This window comes from Crocodylus porosus, unplaced genomic scaffold (assembly GCF_001723895.1).
Source record: "Crocodylus porosus isolate Cpor-Errol unplaced genomic scaffold, CroPor_comp1, whole genome shotgun sequence".
Classification (NCBI taxonomy): domain Eukaryota; kingdom Metazoa; phylum Chordata; order Crocodylia; family Crocodylidae; genus Crocodylus; species Crocodylus porosus.
The window spans coordinates 3,779,322-3,793,876 of record NW_017728936.1 but is presented as its reverse complement, the minus strand read 5'-3'; the positions used below and the strand labels follow the sequence as shown (position 1 = coordinate 3,793,876).

Genomic DNA, 14,555 nt, shown 5'->3' with positions numbered 1-14,555 from the left:
GGTCCGAGTGTCACTGGTGTAAGGACGTGGGTACAAGATGGTTCCACTGTGCAGCACAGTGAGGACCTGACGTTTCAGGCAGGCCCTAGAAATGTGCGGTAGCACTGAGCACGCATTGCCATCCACTTCTCCTACAAAGCAGAGGGGCGATGTAGCTGGGTAAGAGACCAGCCAGGGTTGTGGCATGGGTAGGACTATCCGTTGAGCTTGGGAGCAGCCTGGATTCACAGCTTGAAGAGTCTCATGAGGCGACAAGGCTTCGGATGCAGCAGTCATGTTCTCACTGCTCCCAGTGGCCTGACTTGCCACGCTAGGCCCAGCAAATCTATCCTGGCTAATTTGAAACATCAATTTCCATGCACATATTCCAGCAGGGAGCAAGCCTTGCCAGCCCTGGCCCTCACAGCGCAGTTTTTGTTTCATAAACGTTTGTGCTTTGGGTTTCTCTCTTTCCCTCCCTATGTGAAAACCCAAGAGACTGCGCGGGGATTTTCTTCATGTGGTTCCTGGCTCCCTTCCCTCCTGCCGGCAGAGGCTTGCCGGGCTCTCGAGCTTGCATCCAAGGAATTTCTGCACACAGTAGTTTTGATGTACAGCAGCTGCTGATGGGTCTGGTGTCCAACATTGCTTCTAATTTAGATTTCCAGGCTTTCAGATTTTAAGGGGGATTGAGCTTTCATTTTGGTCCCGGGGGGGTTTCACCCAGGCGGTTCCCAGTCAGAATCGTCAGAGCTGCCCGTGTAAACGATCTGCATTAGAATTGAGAATATACCCTTAAGACTCTTAGGGAAGGGTGTCTGCACTGTTACCAGAAAACTGATTTCTGGGTTAGCCAGACAGCTGTAAAACCAACTGAAAATGCCTCAGAAGAAAGCATCTCATTTCAGAAAAATGTGAGCTTGCAGCAGCATAAACGTGACTCTTGTGGCTTTGGCTCTTGCTCATTTATTTTTTCCTGTAAATTATGTCCTCACCGTCTTCCGACTGTAATTTGTTTTGGGCTTCTTTGCTCCCTTCTACCCCCCTGCACCCATCTCCTTTTTTTGTCTCCAGCCACGAGTTTGACTCTGAGCAGATCCCCGACTTGACTAAAGATATTTACATCCAAGATATCCATTGCGTGGGCTCCCTGTGTAAGCTCTACTTCCGGGAGCTCCCGAATCCCCTGCTCACGTATCAGCTCTATGAGAAGTTCTCAGTAAGTACAAACGTGCATTTTCCAGCCAACCTCGCCTGTTCCCAGTGCTGTTCCCAGGCACTCCAGTGTCCACACACAATGCTCCAGTTTTGCATCCGCCCTGACCGTCTCTTTCCTAGCATCTAAATACCTCTGTGCCGGTGTACAAACCCTAGATGACCGGTACTAATTGGCTGCAGGGAGGCCCTGCATCTCGGACATCTAAGGGCTATAATGATGGCTAGTACCACCAGGCTAGCAGCAGAAAAGGTCTTTCTGTGCCCTCAGGGCAGAACTTGCAGGTCCTGGGCTAGCTCTGTCTTAACGCTGGTTGCGCTTAAGTCTGTGTCTGAGGTACAGGGATACCAGAGTGCTGGGCCCTGCCTAGCAGTTTAGGTAAGAAATCCCTTAAATACTACAACCCTGTGCACTGTCCACATTTGTCAAAATCTTACTGATTCATTACATTGTTTTAGGATGCTGTTTCTGCTGCTACAGATGAAGAACGACTGGTTAAAATTCACGATGTCATCCAGCAACTGCCTCCACCTCACTACAGGTTAGTGTGTGTGGTTGCACCATGCTCCGGGCTGTCGGTCCTACAACAGAGGGGCCACCGGCATGTGCTGACATGACAGCTCATTATGCTAGATGTCAGGACTGATGTGGCTGAGTTTAAGGAGCGTACACCTGTTGCTGAAAGGGACACCTGGCATTTTTGTGTGCTTTCCAACTGCCCTTTCCCCCCCGCCACACACACACAGAAAGCTGGTTCCTGAAACAGCATTCTTCCTGCACGCATCAAATTATATGGTTGAGCACACTTGGAAGGATTTAAAGCTGTAAAGTGGACTTCTATTTTAATTAGAGCAGTAATAAGACACACATGCCATACATAAAGCATCTCTGATGTTTCCTACAAAACATGCCATAAGGGGCTGCACCAGTGTCTGATTTCATTAAGGTGGATGGCAGGACTTTGCACAGAGTATTTCTAATGAGGAGGTAATAAATTAACTCTCTTGAAAAAACTTCTGAGTGAGTGCAGTGGAGCAAGCAGCAGGTTCAGACCTTCAGCTTGCCTTACTGGGCAGAGTCTAGGATCCAGGGTTAAGCTGGGCAGGTGAAGTTATGGAGCAGAACAAGCAGTGCGGTACTGCCGGTGTGAAATGCACTCTGTGCAGCTGATGTTTCTAACTAGCACCATTGGCAGAACACCCTGGTTGTCAGGGCCATGAGCCGTTTGCCTCAGAGCCTGTTACAGGTGCATGCATTGCCTTTGGCTGTGCCATTGCTGCCCGTGTCCACTGTAGCCTGTTTGTGACACCTGACTAGTGGTTTTTATCCTGGGCTGGTGGAGACTTGACCACCCACCGTCTGGCCATATCGTCACAAGGACCCAGGTCTGTCCTATCCCCTGCAGTTGGCATAACTGAGCTGTCCCTCTGCGTGGCTTCAAATGCCCTTGGTCGAGCAATAAATTCAGCTCAGCATTTGCATGGTCCAAGTGTGCAGTAAGCGACTGGGCTGTGCCTTTTGCACCATCTCATTGGCCAAGTGGGCCTCTTGGCCTTTTTGATAGTTCTGCAGTCCTGCAGTGAGTCCTCATGAAGCCAAGGGCACTCTGGCTTTCCCAGCCCACCCAAGCTTGTTTAAGTGGCTGTAGCAGATGCTTCTGAAATTGCTCTTTGCCTTCATCCAGCTTGCTATCAGCGCAGAGGGCTTGACAAGGGACACAAACTTGGTTGGAAAATGGCTGAGAGCCTGATTTTCCCATCCATATGGAATAACTGTGCAGCCAGTGCTCCTTCTAGCGGGGATTGGGCAGAGCTGATGATTCACTCCAGGTTTCCTCGAAGCATTCCTGAGGCTTGGCACTGCTGCAGTCAGCCTTTTTGGAAGGAGGAAAGTGCCTTTTTATTCTAATAATCATTGGCCACGAGAGAGTTCTTGTGCTGTAATCATGGTGCTTGGCGGCCTGGGCTGGAGAGGGGCTTTCGCAAGCCGTGGAGGATTTTGTGCCTTTCATTTCCAGTAGGTGTGGACTTCATAGCCTAATGCCTTGTTCTTTGCATGTGAGAACAGAAATCAGGCCTGGGGGTTAGAAAGCTCCAGTGCTGGGCAGAGACTGCCTGGGTGTAGCAGCTTGAAAGGCTTTGGCCTGCCCACTGCCTTGCTGATAAGGGCACAGGGTGAGAAAGTGAGACATGGAGTGCTTTTTAGGGAGACATAGGATCGTCTCCAGATTGATGCCATGCTCCTCTAGCGTTTCTGCTGTTGCTCGTGGAGTGGGGGACAGCTCATCAGTATTCTCATTAATGCAAGAACAGCTTCTCCTGCACCACTGATTTGCTCTACCTTGCACTTATGCATGCAACCCTCCACACTAGCACCAAGCAGGACTGAACCCACTATTGATTGTGAGAAATTTATCATGCCTGTCGGTGCTTGTCACTGAATGGGAAAGGTTGACCTTGTATCTTCAGATATATATACACCTAACTGTAGGCACCCATCCTGTAAACAAGAGCACACAATCCTACAGTGGTACTTTAAAGGCAGGACTTGCAAAGGAGCTCCTCTGTCGGATCTCACTAGAGGAGATCTGACACATCTTCTACCTTACAAAAGGATAATGTGCTTAGCCCCTTCCTGAAGTCCTACCATGAGTGTCACAGCGCAGCAGAAACTTGCCAGCCCCCGGTCCTGCCAGGTCAAATAGAGTGTAAGTGAGTTACTGCTGCTGTTGCACAACCTCATAGTTACGTGGCCAAGTGATAAATGTGCAGAACGAGGGGCAGCTTCTGCAGCCTGCTGTGGTAGCGGACTCATGGGAGACTCCCCAAATGGAGGAACAGTCTGCTGCAAGTACTTTGAACCTTGCAATGACAACAGGAGATGCAAAAGCAGGAGCAGTAGAAACAGCGTGTCGCAGACCAAGAATCCAGAGCTAACCACCACTCAGACGCACGTGCCTGAGTTGCAAGAGTCTGTCAACCCTGGATCAGCCTCGTCAGCCATCTTTGGACTCACGGATAAAGTAATCATGGAAGACAGTCATCCTTGACTTCAAGGGATTGCTGATGATGATGTTTTGGCCCTGGTCAAGTTCTGTTTACCTGCCTGCTACATTTTGTACTGCTCATATGTGCCTGTATTTTTGCCCTTTCTCTGCCTTCAGCTGGGCAATCAGGAGACCCAGACATAAATATCTGCCCAAGGCAATTTTTTTTGCCTTGCTTGGTGCACATCATTCCTGACACCTTTATTTTTTTACTACCACACAAATGCATATCAACTGTGTGTTTTTCTGTTCTTCAGATTGCAGCATGGCAAGCTAATTGGTATTGAGCGGTTGCCTATCTGTTAACAGATTTTTGCATATCTCTCATTTTCCAGGACACTGGAGTTCCTAATGAGGCATTTGGCTCGTCTAGCTGATTATTGCTCCATCACGAATATGCACACCAAGAACTTAGCGATTGTCTGGGCACCAAACCTCCTAAGGTAGTAACTCTTCCCTGCCCCCTGTCGTTTTTACACTCAACCTTACATTGCACCTACTCCTTGAAATGAAACACTGTAAACGAGCTAAACAAACATAATGAGGTGTTCTCTAGTCAGGCAACTGCGAGCACCCAAAACATCGGTGATGTGTAGGGGGTGCACACGGGTACATGTGCACCCTCTGAGTGTGGTGGTGCACCCCTGCAAAAAGGCGCTGCTGACTCTGCTGGCAGCACCTGCGGGCGGTCGCCGCTCACAACTCCCCCTGTGAGTGCAAAGGACCAGACTTAGTGACCGACCAGGCTCCTTCCAGTCCTGTGTTCCTGTGATGGCATGATCTGGCCCTTTGGACCTGCTTGTTCTTTTGCACCAGTAGAACTCCACTGGCTTCCAAAGAATGACTTATTTATACAGCACTGGCCTTAGAAAAATGGTGTCCTGGGCAAACTGTATTTTGGCACCCTGCCCCGCGGCACCTCAACTCAGCTGCACTGCTGCAGGCAGAGGCAGGTGGGGAGGGGAGCGCAGCTTCCCGGGCAGGTGGTCCAATCTCTAGCTCATCTCTGTCCCTGGCCACTGTTGCACCCACCCAAGTGCCCAAGCGCCCATGTGGAGCCACCACAAAGGCTGGGAGTGATTGTGACACCCCCAGTGCAGCTGTGTGGTCAGCCCTGGCCAGGCGGTGGGGAGGAGCAAGGGGAGCACAGCTGCCTGGGAAGATGGCCATGTCCCCAGCTTGGTCTGCAGCACTGTGGGCATCTCTCCGGCCACATGACCGGGGGGGCAAGGACTGTGCTTCCACAGCCATCTGTACTGCCCGGCTTGGCTCGTCCTGAGCAGCTTCTAGAGACTTTTCCCCTGAGACATCTTTCCCCTCCTTTGGCAAGATGTGAATAATGTGTCCTTGGGTCATCCAGGAAAACTTCTATTCTATGACCCAACCAGCTTTTCATTGCATCAGTCTCTATAGTCTGACTTAAATGCTTTTGGCTAGTGGGTATCAGCTGTGTGGAAATAGTCTTGGATAAACACTGTCCTCTAGAATTGGCTATGACTAACATTGTAGTTCTAACTTTCATCATTTGAAAGCAAATTGCCGCACTCTCATTTTGTGGTATTAGTTTCTAGCCTGCTTTGTTACCAGGGTGAGAAATGAGTCATTGATTTCCTCGTGTGCAGTTAATGAGTGTAAGCAGGCTTCTTTTTTCTGGTAATTTTGTCTTCCCACAAGTGATGAGAAAAAAAAAAAGTTCTCTTGCTTGTGTGGCCTCTTGAACTGCAGTGCAGGGTAAGGGGGGACTGGAGGGGGACTTGCTGAGCAGTACTAGTTGGAGAAGTTTCTAGCTCATTAAAAAGGCCACAGTGAACTTTTAATGAAGCTGCCTTTTAAAATGAATGCATCCGCTCCCTCAAATGGAAGGAAGGAGCCTGATCGTGCTTACACACTGGCATCTTCTTGTGCGGGCTTAGCGCTCTCTTCAGTCTCTGTAGCTGCAACAGGTGCTCCCCTCTTGCCATCCCCAACACCATTTCAGGCTCGCATCTTGTTCTCGCTAACTTAGTAGGAGTCTTCCCAACCACAGACTCAGCCTGCTCATTTGTACAGCACTGCGAAGGGCTCATTTCTCTGATACAACTAATTTAAAATGCTGGATGGGCCAAATGCGTAGCCTGGCCTATATGTGTAGCTAAAGTCTTAACTGCCCAAACCACTGTGTGCTGTAGCCCAACAGCAGCTGAGATGATTTATGTGCCTTCTGCGTTTGCTAATATTATGTTCACCTTGTCTTCCTTTCCAAGGTCAAAGCAGATCGAGTCTGCCTGCTTCAGTGGAACAGCTGCCTTCATGGAGGTGCGAATCCAGTCGGTGGTTGTGGAGTTCATCCTGAATCATGTAGATGTCCTCTTCAGTTCCAAACTCAGCTCAGTCATACGAGATGGGGCAGGTGCGTGTCTTCCTCCATGGTTTCCACTCGACACCAATTAATGGCAGAGTTCAAGTGAAAACTCTTCCCTCTCCGGGAGCAAAGGAAATTTGGAATTGTTTTATACAGTGAAAGCGCAGACCCAAGTTTTCAGACTCGAGCGCCTTGGGTCGGTCATTATAGCTTGATTTGAGGGATGCCTGGGCACCTTCTTCCAGTGACCATTAGGTAATTGAGGGAACTCCACACAATGGTAGGACTGGACCTCATGACTTGGCCAGAGCAACTGCTTCTATCTCTCTTCCTGCGACTCGCAATTGTTTCTCGATCCTGATAGTTAGAACTCTTTGCTTATGAAAGGGATGTGTTCATGTTTGAGGATAGTTTTAATGGAGCAGTTTCTCCTAGAAGCTCATCTACTCAAGGTGCTTTTGCAGTACAGACTGGTATACTGGGGTGCATACACCTGTCATTACAACCAGCATTTTCTAAGTGCTGAAAACACAGCAGCTGAAAAAAGGTGGACTGACCTATAGAGGATCCACAACTCCCACTGACTTTAGCAGCCAGTGTCAGTGCTCAACACTTCTAATAATCTCTTAGGTGCGCAACTTCAGACACCAAAACACTGAAGTTTTTGGCCCTGCTTCATAGGAACCATTTTAGTTGTTCAACTACCAGAGTAGTTGACGTGTACATTTTCCACATGCCTTTCAGGAATTCATTAGTATGGCTCTCAGTTGTAAGCTTCACAGCCACTTCCATGTTTGTCACGTAGCTAGTGCCAATTCCAGTGTATGAGCAATGTCTGCATCTGTAGGATGGGGCTGTGAAGCATTCACTGGCAAGGAGGGATTAGCAATGAACTGCAGCATATTGCACAAGTCATTGGGATAATTGAAGCATTACCTATTTGTTTGGCCATGGTTTGTTATACAGGCTAATCTCACTCCTCCCACAGCTCCACCAAGTTATACCAGGGATGAATTTTTCTCCATATGTTAGATCACTGTGAACAATACACATTGTTTTAAGAGGCATTAATTATCAACTAGCTGGTTTACTATATCTCACCCTTAGTACAAAAGGGTGCTTGGTGAGCAGTTGCAAGCGTGAGTAGCCAGCTTGTTCCCCGGTGTATTTCTCTGCCTTGGCTTCCTTTACTTCAGGTTAGCAAATCTACTGTCAGTCCAGCTTTGTTAAGTTTGTTCCCTTCTAAAACAATAGAAGCGAGTGCTTTGCTCAGCTGTACTAAGAGCCCAGCTTGAGCAATACATGCATGTTTCCGGCCTGAGACTGGCTCATCTTTCCATATTAATTGCACTCACTCCAGGGGGTTTTCTGCTGGGGGGAAGATAATTAGTTGGCCCGAATTCTTCGCCTGTTCCTGATTCAGAATGGAGTGTGTTAATGCAGGCAGTTGTTTAATTTGCTGGTCATTCTCAGGGAGTGCCTCAATGCTGAGCAGCGGGTGGGGGCTTGTTGCAGGGTATCAGCAGCGCTCAGGGAAGCACACGGCATCCTTGCCAGTGTTCCACGTGCATCTCTCTGGAGGCGATGGGTGAAGGAAAAGGAAATGTATTGGTGCAAGGTCTCCATTGGCCTCTGATGTGAGCTCAACCATGGTTCCCGAACTTGATCTGAACAACTCCAGCTGAGACCATTTCTAACATGGTGTGAATGGCCACTGAAGATCAGCCTGGGTTGGGACAAGATTTCTGGAATTTGGTACAGTCCTTGCACTAGACTGGATGGTTGGCAGCACAGAAAAGCATTTACATTGGACTCAAAGGCCACTGCAGACAAGGGCATGTGCACAATTTCTCCAGGGTTGTGTTACTGCCGGTACTGATTCCTCTTGCTGAGCAACATCAGTGAAGCTGATGGGGGACTGTCCTATTAGCATTTCCAAGTTCAGACTCCAGAGGAGGGGGTGGTTATAACTGTGCGTGCATGTTTAGATACTTAAACTCTGCTCTAAGTTTCATCTGCAGCAGGATTTCCCAATTTTTTTTCCAGTTGTAACCTGGCGGACAGAGTCATTAGTCTCCAGGCCACAGTTAACGGGGCAGGGATTTACTGCCTCTCTGCTTCTCTTCAGTAACTGTCTCTCTCTCATCCCAGGGTGGCAGGATTGCCAACCCAAAAACATTTTACTGAAAATCTTCAATTTTTTTACAGACAAAAACTTGCTTTACTGCTATTTTTTCCACAATGTAAAGGGAGTGCAAAGTACAAAAATACACAAGTTATTTATGTAGTTCATAGACACAAGAGCAGCTGAGGGGCAGCAAAAGGCCTGTCCTCTTGTTTAAGAAAATATTGGATAATTGCAGACTTGGAAGATTTGTGGGGTTAACAACTATTGCAACCCCAAGTTAAGAACTACAGATCTGTAAGGAACAGTGACATAAGTGTTCAGCTTGCTTGCAACTTCCAAAAAAAAGGAGAAGAGAGAAACGGTCAGGCTTCTTCATTTCATCGCTACCAACAGGCCTTTTAGTATTGATTCAAGCAGGCAACCATGATTGTAAAATAGAGCTGGCTCCTGTTGCAATGCCTAGATTAGCCATCCCTCATTTCATGATGGACTAGGAGTGCAGGCCACTATAGCTGGTAGTTACTGAAATGACATGTGTAGGGTTTTGAGCCATCCCATAGGATAATTACAAATAACTTGTGTTTAGGGTGCAGAGGTGGGTAAGCAAAAATATGCAATAGAATGGTTATGTTTAAGCCCTATAGGCTTTTTGTATTGAACCAGATTAGACTTCTGCTTTTATATTATTTGAGGCCGAAGCAATTATTTATGCCATTTTATACTCGTTCACACGCACCCCTAGAACACAGCTGGGAGCAGGGTTGGTCTTTTCTTGTTTTCCTTAGGATTACAGGGTCCCAGGAAAAAGGGGTACCACCAGTCCCTGGGTCTTGCTTTTCCTCCAGCTGCTCCTCCCTGAGCCTCTTCCTTGCCTCTGGTTCGCCTTTGCAGGTCACAGCTCCTTATCACGGCCCAAATCGCTGCTGGTGTCATCTCCCTCCACCAAGCTGCTCACGCTGGAGGAGGCCCAAGCACGGACACAAGCCCAGATCAACTCCCCTATTGTGGCAGACAGTAAATACATTGAAGTAGGAGAAGGCCCTGCAGCTCTGCAGGGGAAATTCCACACGGTCATAGACTTCCCTGCTGAAAGGTAAAGGTGTTTTCTTTCAGCTGGCTTTCAGTTCACAGGGATTTCACCTCCGTCTTCTTGTGCAAGGACCAGGACTTTCCCACCGTGATGCAAGACGGACTCGAGGGGAACGCCTCCAAACCTCAGGCTGGGAGGACCGGGCCAGAGAGCTGGAGGGGCTGGACGCGTTCACATCAGTGGGTCCAAATGCTCTCCACCCCAGGGTTTTGAAGGAGCTAGCAGGGGTTATTGCAGGGCCCTTTCCATGGCTTTATGAGCACTCGTGGTGCTCGAGCCAGGTGCCAGATGATTGGAAGATAGCCAACGTGGTCCCCATCTTTAAAAAAGGGAGGACCCGGGCAACTATAGGCTCGTCAGTCTTATCTCAATCCTAGGGAAACTCTCTTTGAGAAGATCATCGAGGAGCCCATCTGTGATGGGCCAGCTTCAGGGATGATGCTCAAGGTCAACCAGCACGGTTTCATTAGGGGCAGGTCATGTCAGACCAACCTGATTGCCTTTTATAATCAAGTCACAAAAGCATTGGATGCAGGTGTCACCGTGGATGTAGTCTTTCTGGACTTCAGCAAGGCCTTTGACACCGTCTCCCACCCCATCCTCATTAAAAAACTAGGCGACTGTGGCATTGATGCCTACGCCATCAGATGGATTGCAGATTGGCTGAAGGGTCGTGCTCAGAGGGTGGTGGTGGATGGGTCATATTCAACCTAGGGGGAAATGGGCCCATGCTGTTCAATCTCTTTATCAGTGATTTGGATGACAGGGTGAAAAGCAACCTGTTTAAAATCGCTGAAGATACCAAAAATTGGGGTGAGGTGAGCACGCTTGTAGGGAGGGAAAGACTGCAGCAAGACCTGGATAGGTTACAGGGGTGGGCTATCAAGAACAGGATGCGGTTCAACACTGACAAGTGCAGGGTGCTGCACTTGGGTAGTAGTAACCAGCAGCACACTTATAAGATGGGAAACTCCCTTCTTGAGAGCACAGAGGCAGAAAGGGATCTCGGAGTCATTATTGACTCCAAGATGAACATGGGCCGACAATGCGAGGTCATGGTTGGCAGGGCTAACCGCACCTTGTGCATCCACAGATGCATCTCAGGTAGGACCAAGGAGGTGATCCTCCCCTCTATGCGGCGCTGGTCAGGCCGCAGCTGGAGTACTGCGTCCAGTTCTGTGCGCCCCACTTCAGGAGGGATGTGGACAACATGGGGAGGGTCCAGAGGAGGGCCATCCGCATGATCCGGGGACAACAGGGCAGACCCTACAATGAAAGACTACGGGACCTGAACCTGTTCAGCCTTCACAAGAGAAGGCTGAGGGGGGACCCGGTGACAGTCTATAAACTCACTAGGGGGGACCAGAAGGGTTTCGGAGAGACCTTGTTTCCCCGAGCGCCCCCTGGCATAACAAGAAATAACGGCCACAAGTTGTTGGAGAGTAGGTTTAGATTAGACATCCGTAAGAACTACTTCACAGTCAGGGCGGCTAGGAGCTGGAACCAACTTCCAAGGGAAGTGGTGCTGGCTCCTACCCTGGGGGTCTTTAACAGGAGGCTTGATGCCTATCTGGCTGGAGTCATCTGAGCCCAGTTTTTCTCCTGCCCAGGCAGGGGGTCGGACCTGAAGATCTACAAGGTCTCTTCTGACCCAACTTCTATGATTCTATGACCTTAGAGGGCATTGCTTATTTGAACAATGTATACAGGATCATAGCCAAGCTCCCAGTCCACTGGGAATCAGGCTGTTCTGTCCTTGTGAGAATGTAGCAAGACATCCATAGATGTCTGAGGGGTAAATTCAGCTGCAGTAAATTGGCTGTGCAATTTCCCCCCCCCCCACACACTCAAGACAGTTAAATCCATAAAGCCAAGCTCCTTGCGTTAGGTATGGATATGTGCACACTAAGTCATTTGTGCTTAGGTGTCAACCACAATCCTACCTCTGTAAAGGTCCAGAATGGTTAAAACAAAGCCTAGTTGCATAAGTTGAAGTGCACAGACAGTTGCCTGTAGGAGAGGACTCTTATTCAGGCCTTGTGTATTGCTCTGCTGCAGGCAAGCAGAGAACAAGTCCTTTAGGCAGGAGCTCAGTCAGGTTTAATGAGCTCCAGGCTGCACCTGTCCAGGCAGGGGAGTGCCAGTGCCCTTCACTGCTGAAAGAGGCCCATGTCAGATGTGCTAAGCCTCGTTCCAGCACCCAGCTCTGAGGGAATGGGGCTTGACATTTAGGATATAGCAGCTGGCCGTGTGCCCTGAATGTAAACCCTTCTTCCCTCCACCCCCTATTCTCTCACTCCAGAAAAAGACCACCCAACAAGATGAAGAAGTCCCCAGTGGGTAGCTGGCGCTCCTTCTTCAACCTGGGCAAATCGTCTTCTGTGTCCAAGCGCAAGCTGCAGCGCAACCCAAGTGAGCCCTCCGAGATGAAAGCCATCGCCCTGGCTGGTGAGACCCCCACGAAAGCCTGACCTGGGCTTGCAGTATGGCTTTATCCCCCTCTAGCGTTTAGTCCAGGAACTGAAGCCCGAGCCTTTCAGCAGTCAGATGTGGGCTCTTCAGCACACAGTCATGCTTTTAAAGCCAGGGGCTGCAGGTTCAGTCCCCATCCAGGGCTGTTGCATTACAAAAATAGCAAAACAGCTACACTCTTGTTAACTCACAACATGCAGGGCTGACTGTCAAAGGTTTTTCTACCCAAGAAACTGTACTGGCATTGCTGTTTTACCTGTACCCCATAACTCTGCCCCTATAGAGATTCACTGCTGAGTTAGGATGCTGTTTGCAGGTTCAGCTTTTACTGGTACAACCTGAAGTGGAAATGGGTATCTTTAGTACACAATGAATGCCCACACAGGGATGGTAGAGCAGTGCCAGTCAGCTTCTCCCTGTAGACACACCATGCATATTTCTATATATATATATATTACAACCTTAGGAATATTCCTATCTTTTGCAAAAGAACTACATGAGAGAGGTTTGTGAGCATTTCTGTCCAGATCCTCCTAAATTAACATTTCAAAAAAAGACCAACTCAGGTTTCCTGGAGACTGTGACATTGATTTTTTTTTTTCCTAATACAAAATGAAGTTTGAGACAAGGGACAAGAGTCCCAATATGACCTTGGACCAATGTCATGACAAGGTGGACTCAAAAATACCAAACTTCCCCAAAGCCTTGAGCCTATAGTTAATGCTTATTCAGAACTCTTAAAATGTATGGCCCAGGATCTTCTCTGTTACAAACTAGTTTTATGTCAGGCTAGCATCACAGAGAAGCTGTAATATTCATATAATAATGGCAGAGGCATCCTTTGGATTGAGGGAAGTAAAGGAGGCTCCTCTGAGACTGCTGGAGGAGAGGGGACAGAGGTAAGGGTCCTCATCTACACCAGAGATCCTTGGAGGTATTGGTATTTTTTTCAGCTAGGAAGGAGCTGTGGTTAAGGTACTCATCAGCGCACGCCTGCCCTTCTGACAGTTAGCATCTCTTGTCTGGTATCTCATTTTCTCTGTCTGGGATGTAGATGCTAAAGACTAATCTCAGTAGGTGCTGAGCGCTTATAAAGTTCTCTTGCCCAGTAGCCTGAGGCAGTGGCAGCATGATGCTGGATGCCACTTCTCTCTGTGGCTGGAGGATGTTAGAAAAGCCAAATGTTATTAAGAGCATGGTACCGATGCCATGAGCCCATTTGTGTCCTCATTCTGGGAGCACGTGGCAGACTGCAGACGACTTCTCAGTCTCGATTTTGGTTCTTCAGGGGGAAGAGGAGACAGTGGAACTCTCCGCTCGGCTAAAAGTGAGGAGTCTCTCACGTCTCTGCATGCTGTTGATGGTAAGATGGAAATACAGTTGTTTTCTGAGGGTGGGGTAATTAAACCAAAGCAGCAGGGGCACACACCTATGTGAGACTATTAATATTCTTGGCACTTGGTAACATAGATGGGAATTCCTACAAATAAGTTCTGCGGCTTCTCCGCTACAATTCTTTATAGAGACCGAGCATTCCCCAGGCATCCTATTGCCAAACAGGTTGCCCCTTGTTCTGCTAATTCTTTTCTGATTATATTTCAGCGATTTATTAATTAATATTATTTCTCCAATATCCTGTTCCTTTTTTGCACGCGTAGTTTTAACTATCGGCAACTTAGCACTGCAGATGTTGCCAGACATCACTGGTGGATGTTGGCATTGCTTTATAGCGCAAGGGAACCAAGCTTTGGTCATACACTTTGTACAAGGAGCTAGTACAACTGCATAATAAATCAGAGCACCTAGCTGACAAGAGATCGTGTTAAATCCAGGTTGCTTTCTCCTTGGATTTCAATACAACACTAAAAGGCATGAGAATAAACCCATTTCAGGCAAACCAAAGCTCAGCAGGTGTAGCTTGGACCGAGTTACTTTTTAAAGGCGATTTAAACACATAAGAAAAATGTGAGAAAAGCCTTAGACATGCTGTATGTTAAAAAAAAAAAACAACAAAAAACCAGTTATTTTAGAGGGTGGAATAGCAAAGGGAGTAAAGCAACTTTATACAATCTAGGGAAATACTCACTGGATTTGGTTTTCAAAATGAGGAAAAAAGCAGTATGTACCATCCAGGATGCATAGACTGACTATAAAACAGACACAAGAAACAACTTAATATGTTTCTGCATGTAAGGTCTGCATGTTGCATTCTTTTCTGGTCTTTATAGAGCACAAATTGAATAGGATTAAACTGAGTTAAAAAGAATTGCAACATAAGGGTTT

At 48.0% G+C, this 14,555-nt stretch overlaps 1 protein-coding gene across 4 annotated transcripts in view; it reads left to right on the top strand.

The window, feature by feature from the left end:
• The window catches only part of ARHGAP32 (Rho GTPase activating protein 32), a 464,420-nt gene that overhangs the window by 438,104 nt on the left and 11,761 nt on the right, over window positions 1–14,555 (top strand). For all 4 annotated transcript variants that reach the window (XM_019546989.1, XM_019546988.1, XM_019546987.1 and 1 more), the window contains 7 exons: window positions 1,054–1,198; window positions 1,654–1,736; window positions 4,577–4,684; window positions 6,485–6,630; window positions 9,602–9,803; window positions 12,103–12,248; window positions 13,561–13,635. In XM_019546989.1, coding sequence (XP_019402534.1) covers window positions 1,054–1,198; window positions 1,654–1,736; window positions 4,577–4,684; window positions 6,485–6,630; window positions 9,602–9,803; window positions 12,103–12,248; window positions 13,561–13,635 — 905 coding nt within the window. The remainder of the gene's footprint in view (window positions 1–1,053; window positions 1,199–1,653; window positions 1,737–4,576; window positions 4,685–6,484; window positions 6,631–9,601; window positions 9,804–12,102; window positions 12,249–13,560; window positions 13,636–14,555) is intronic.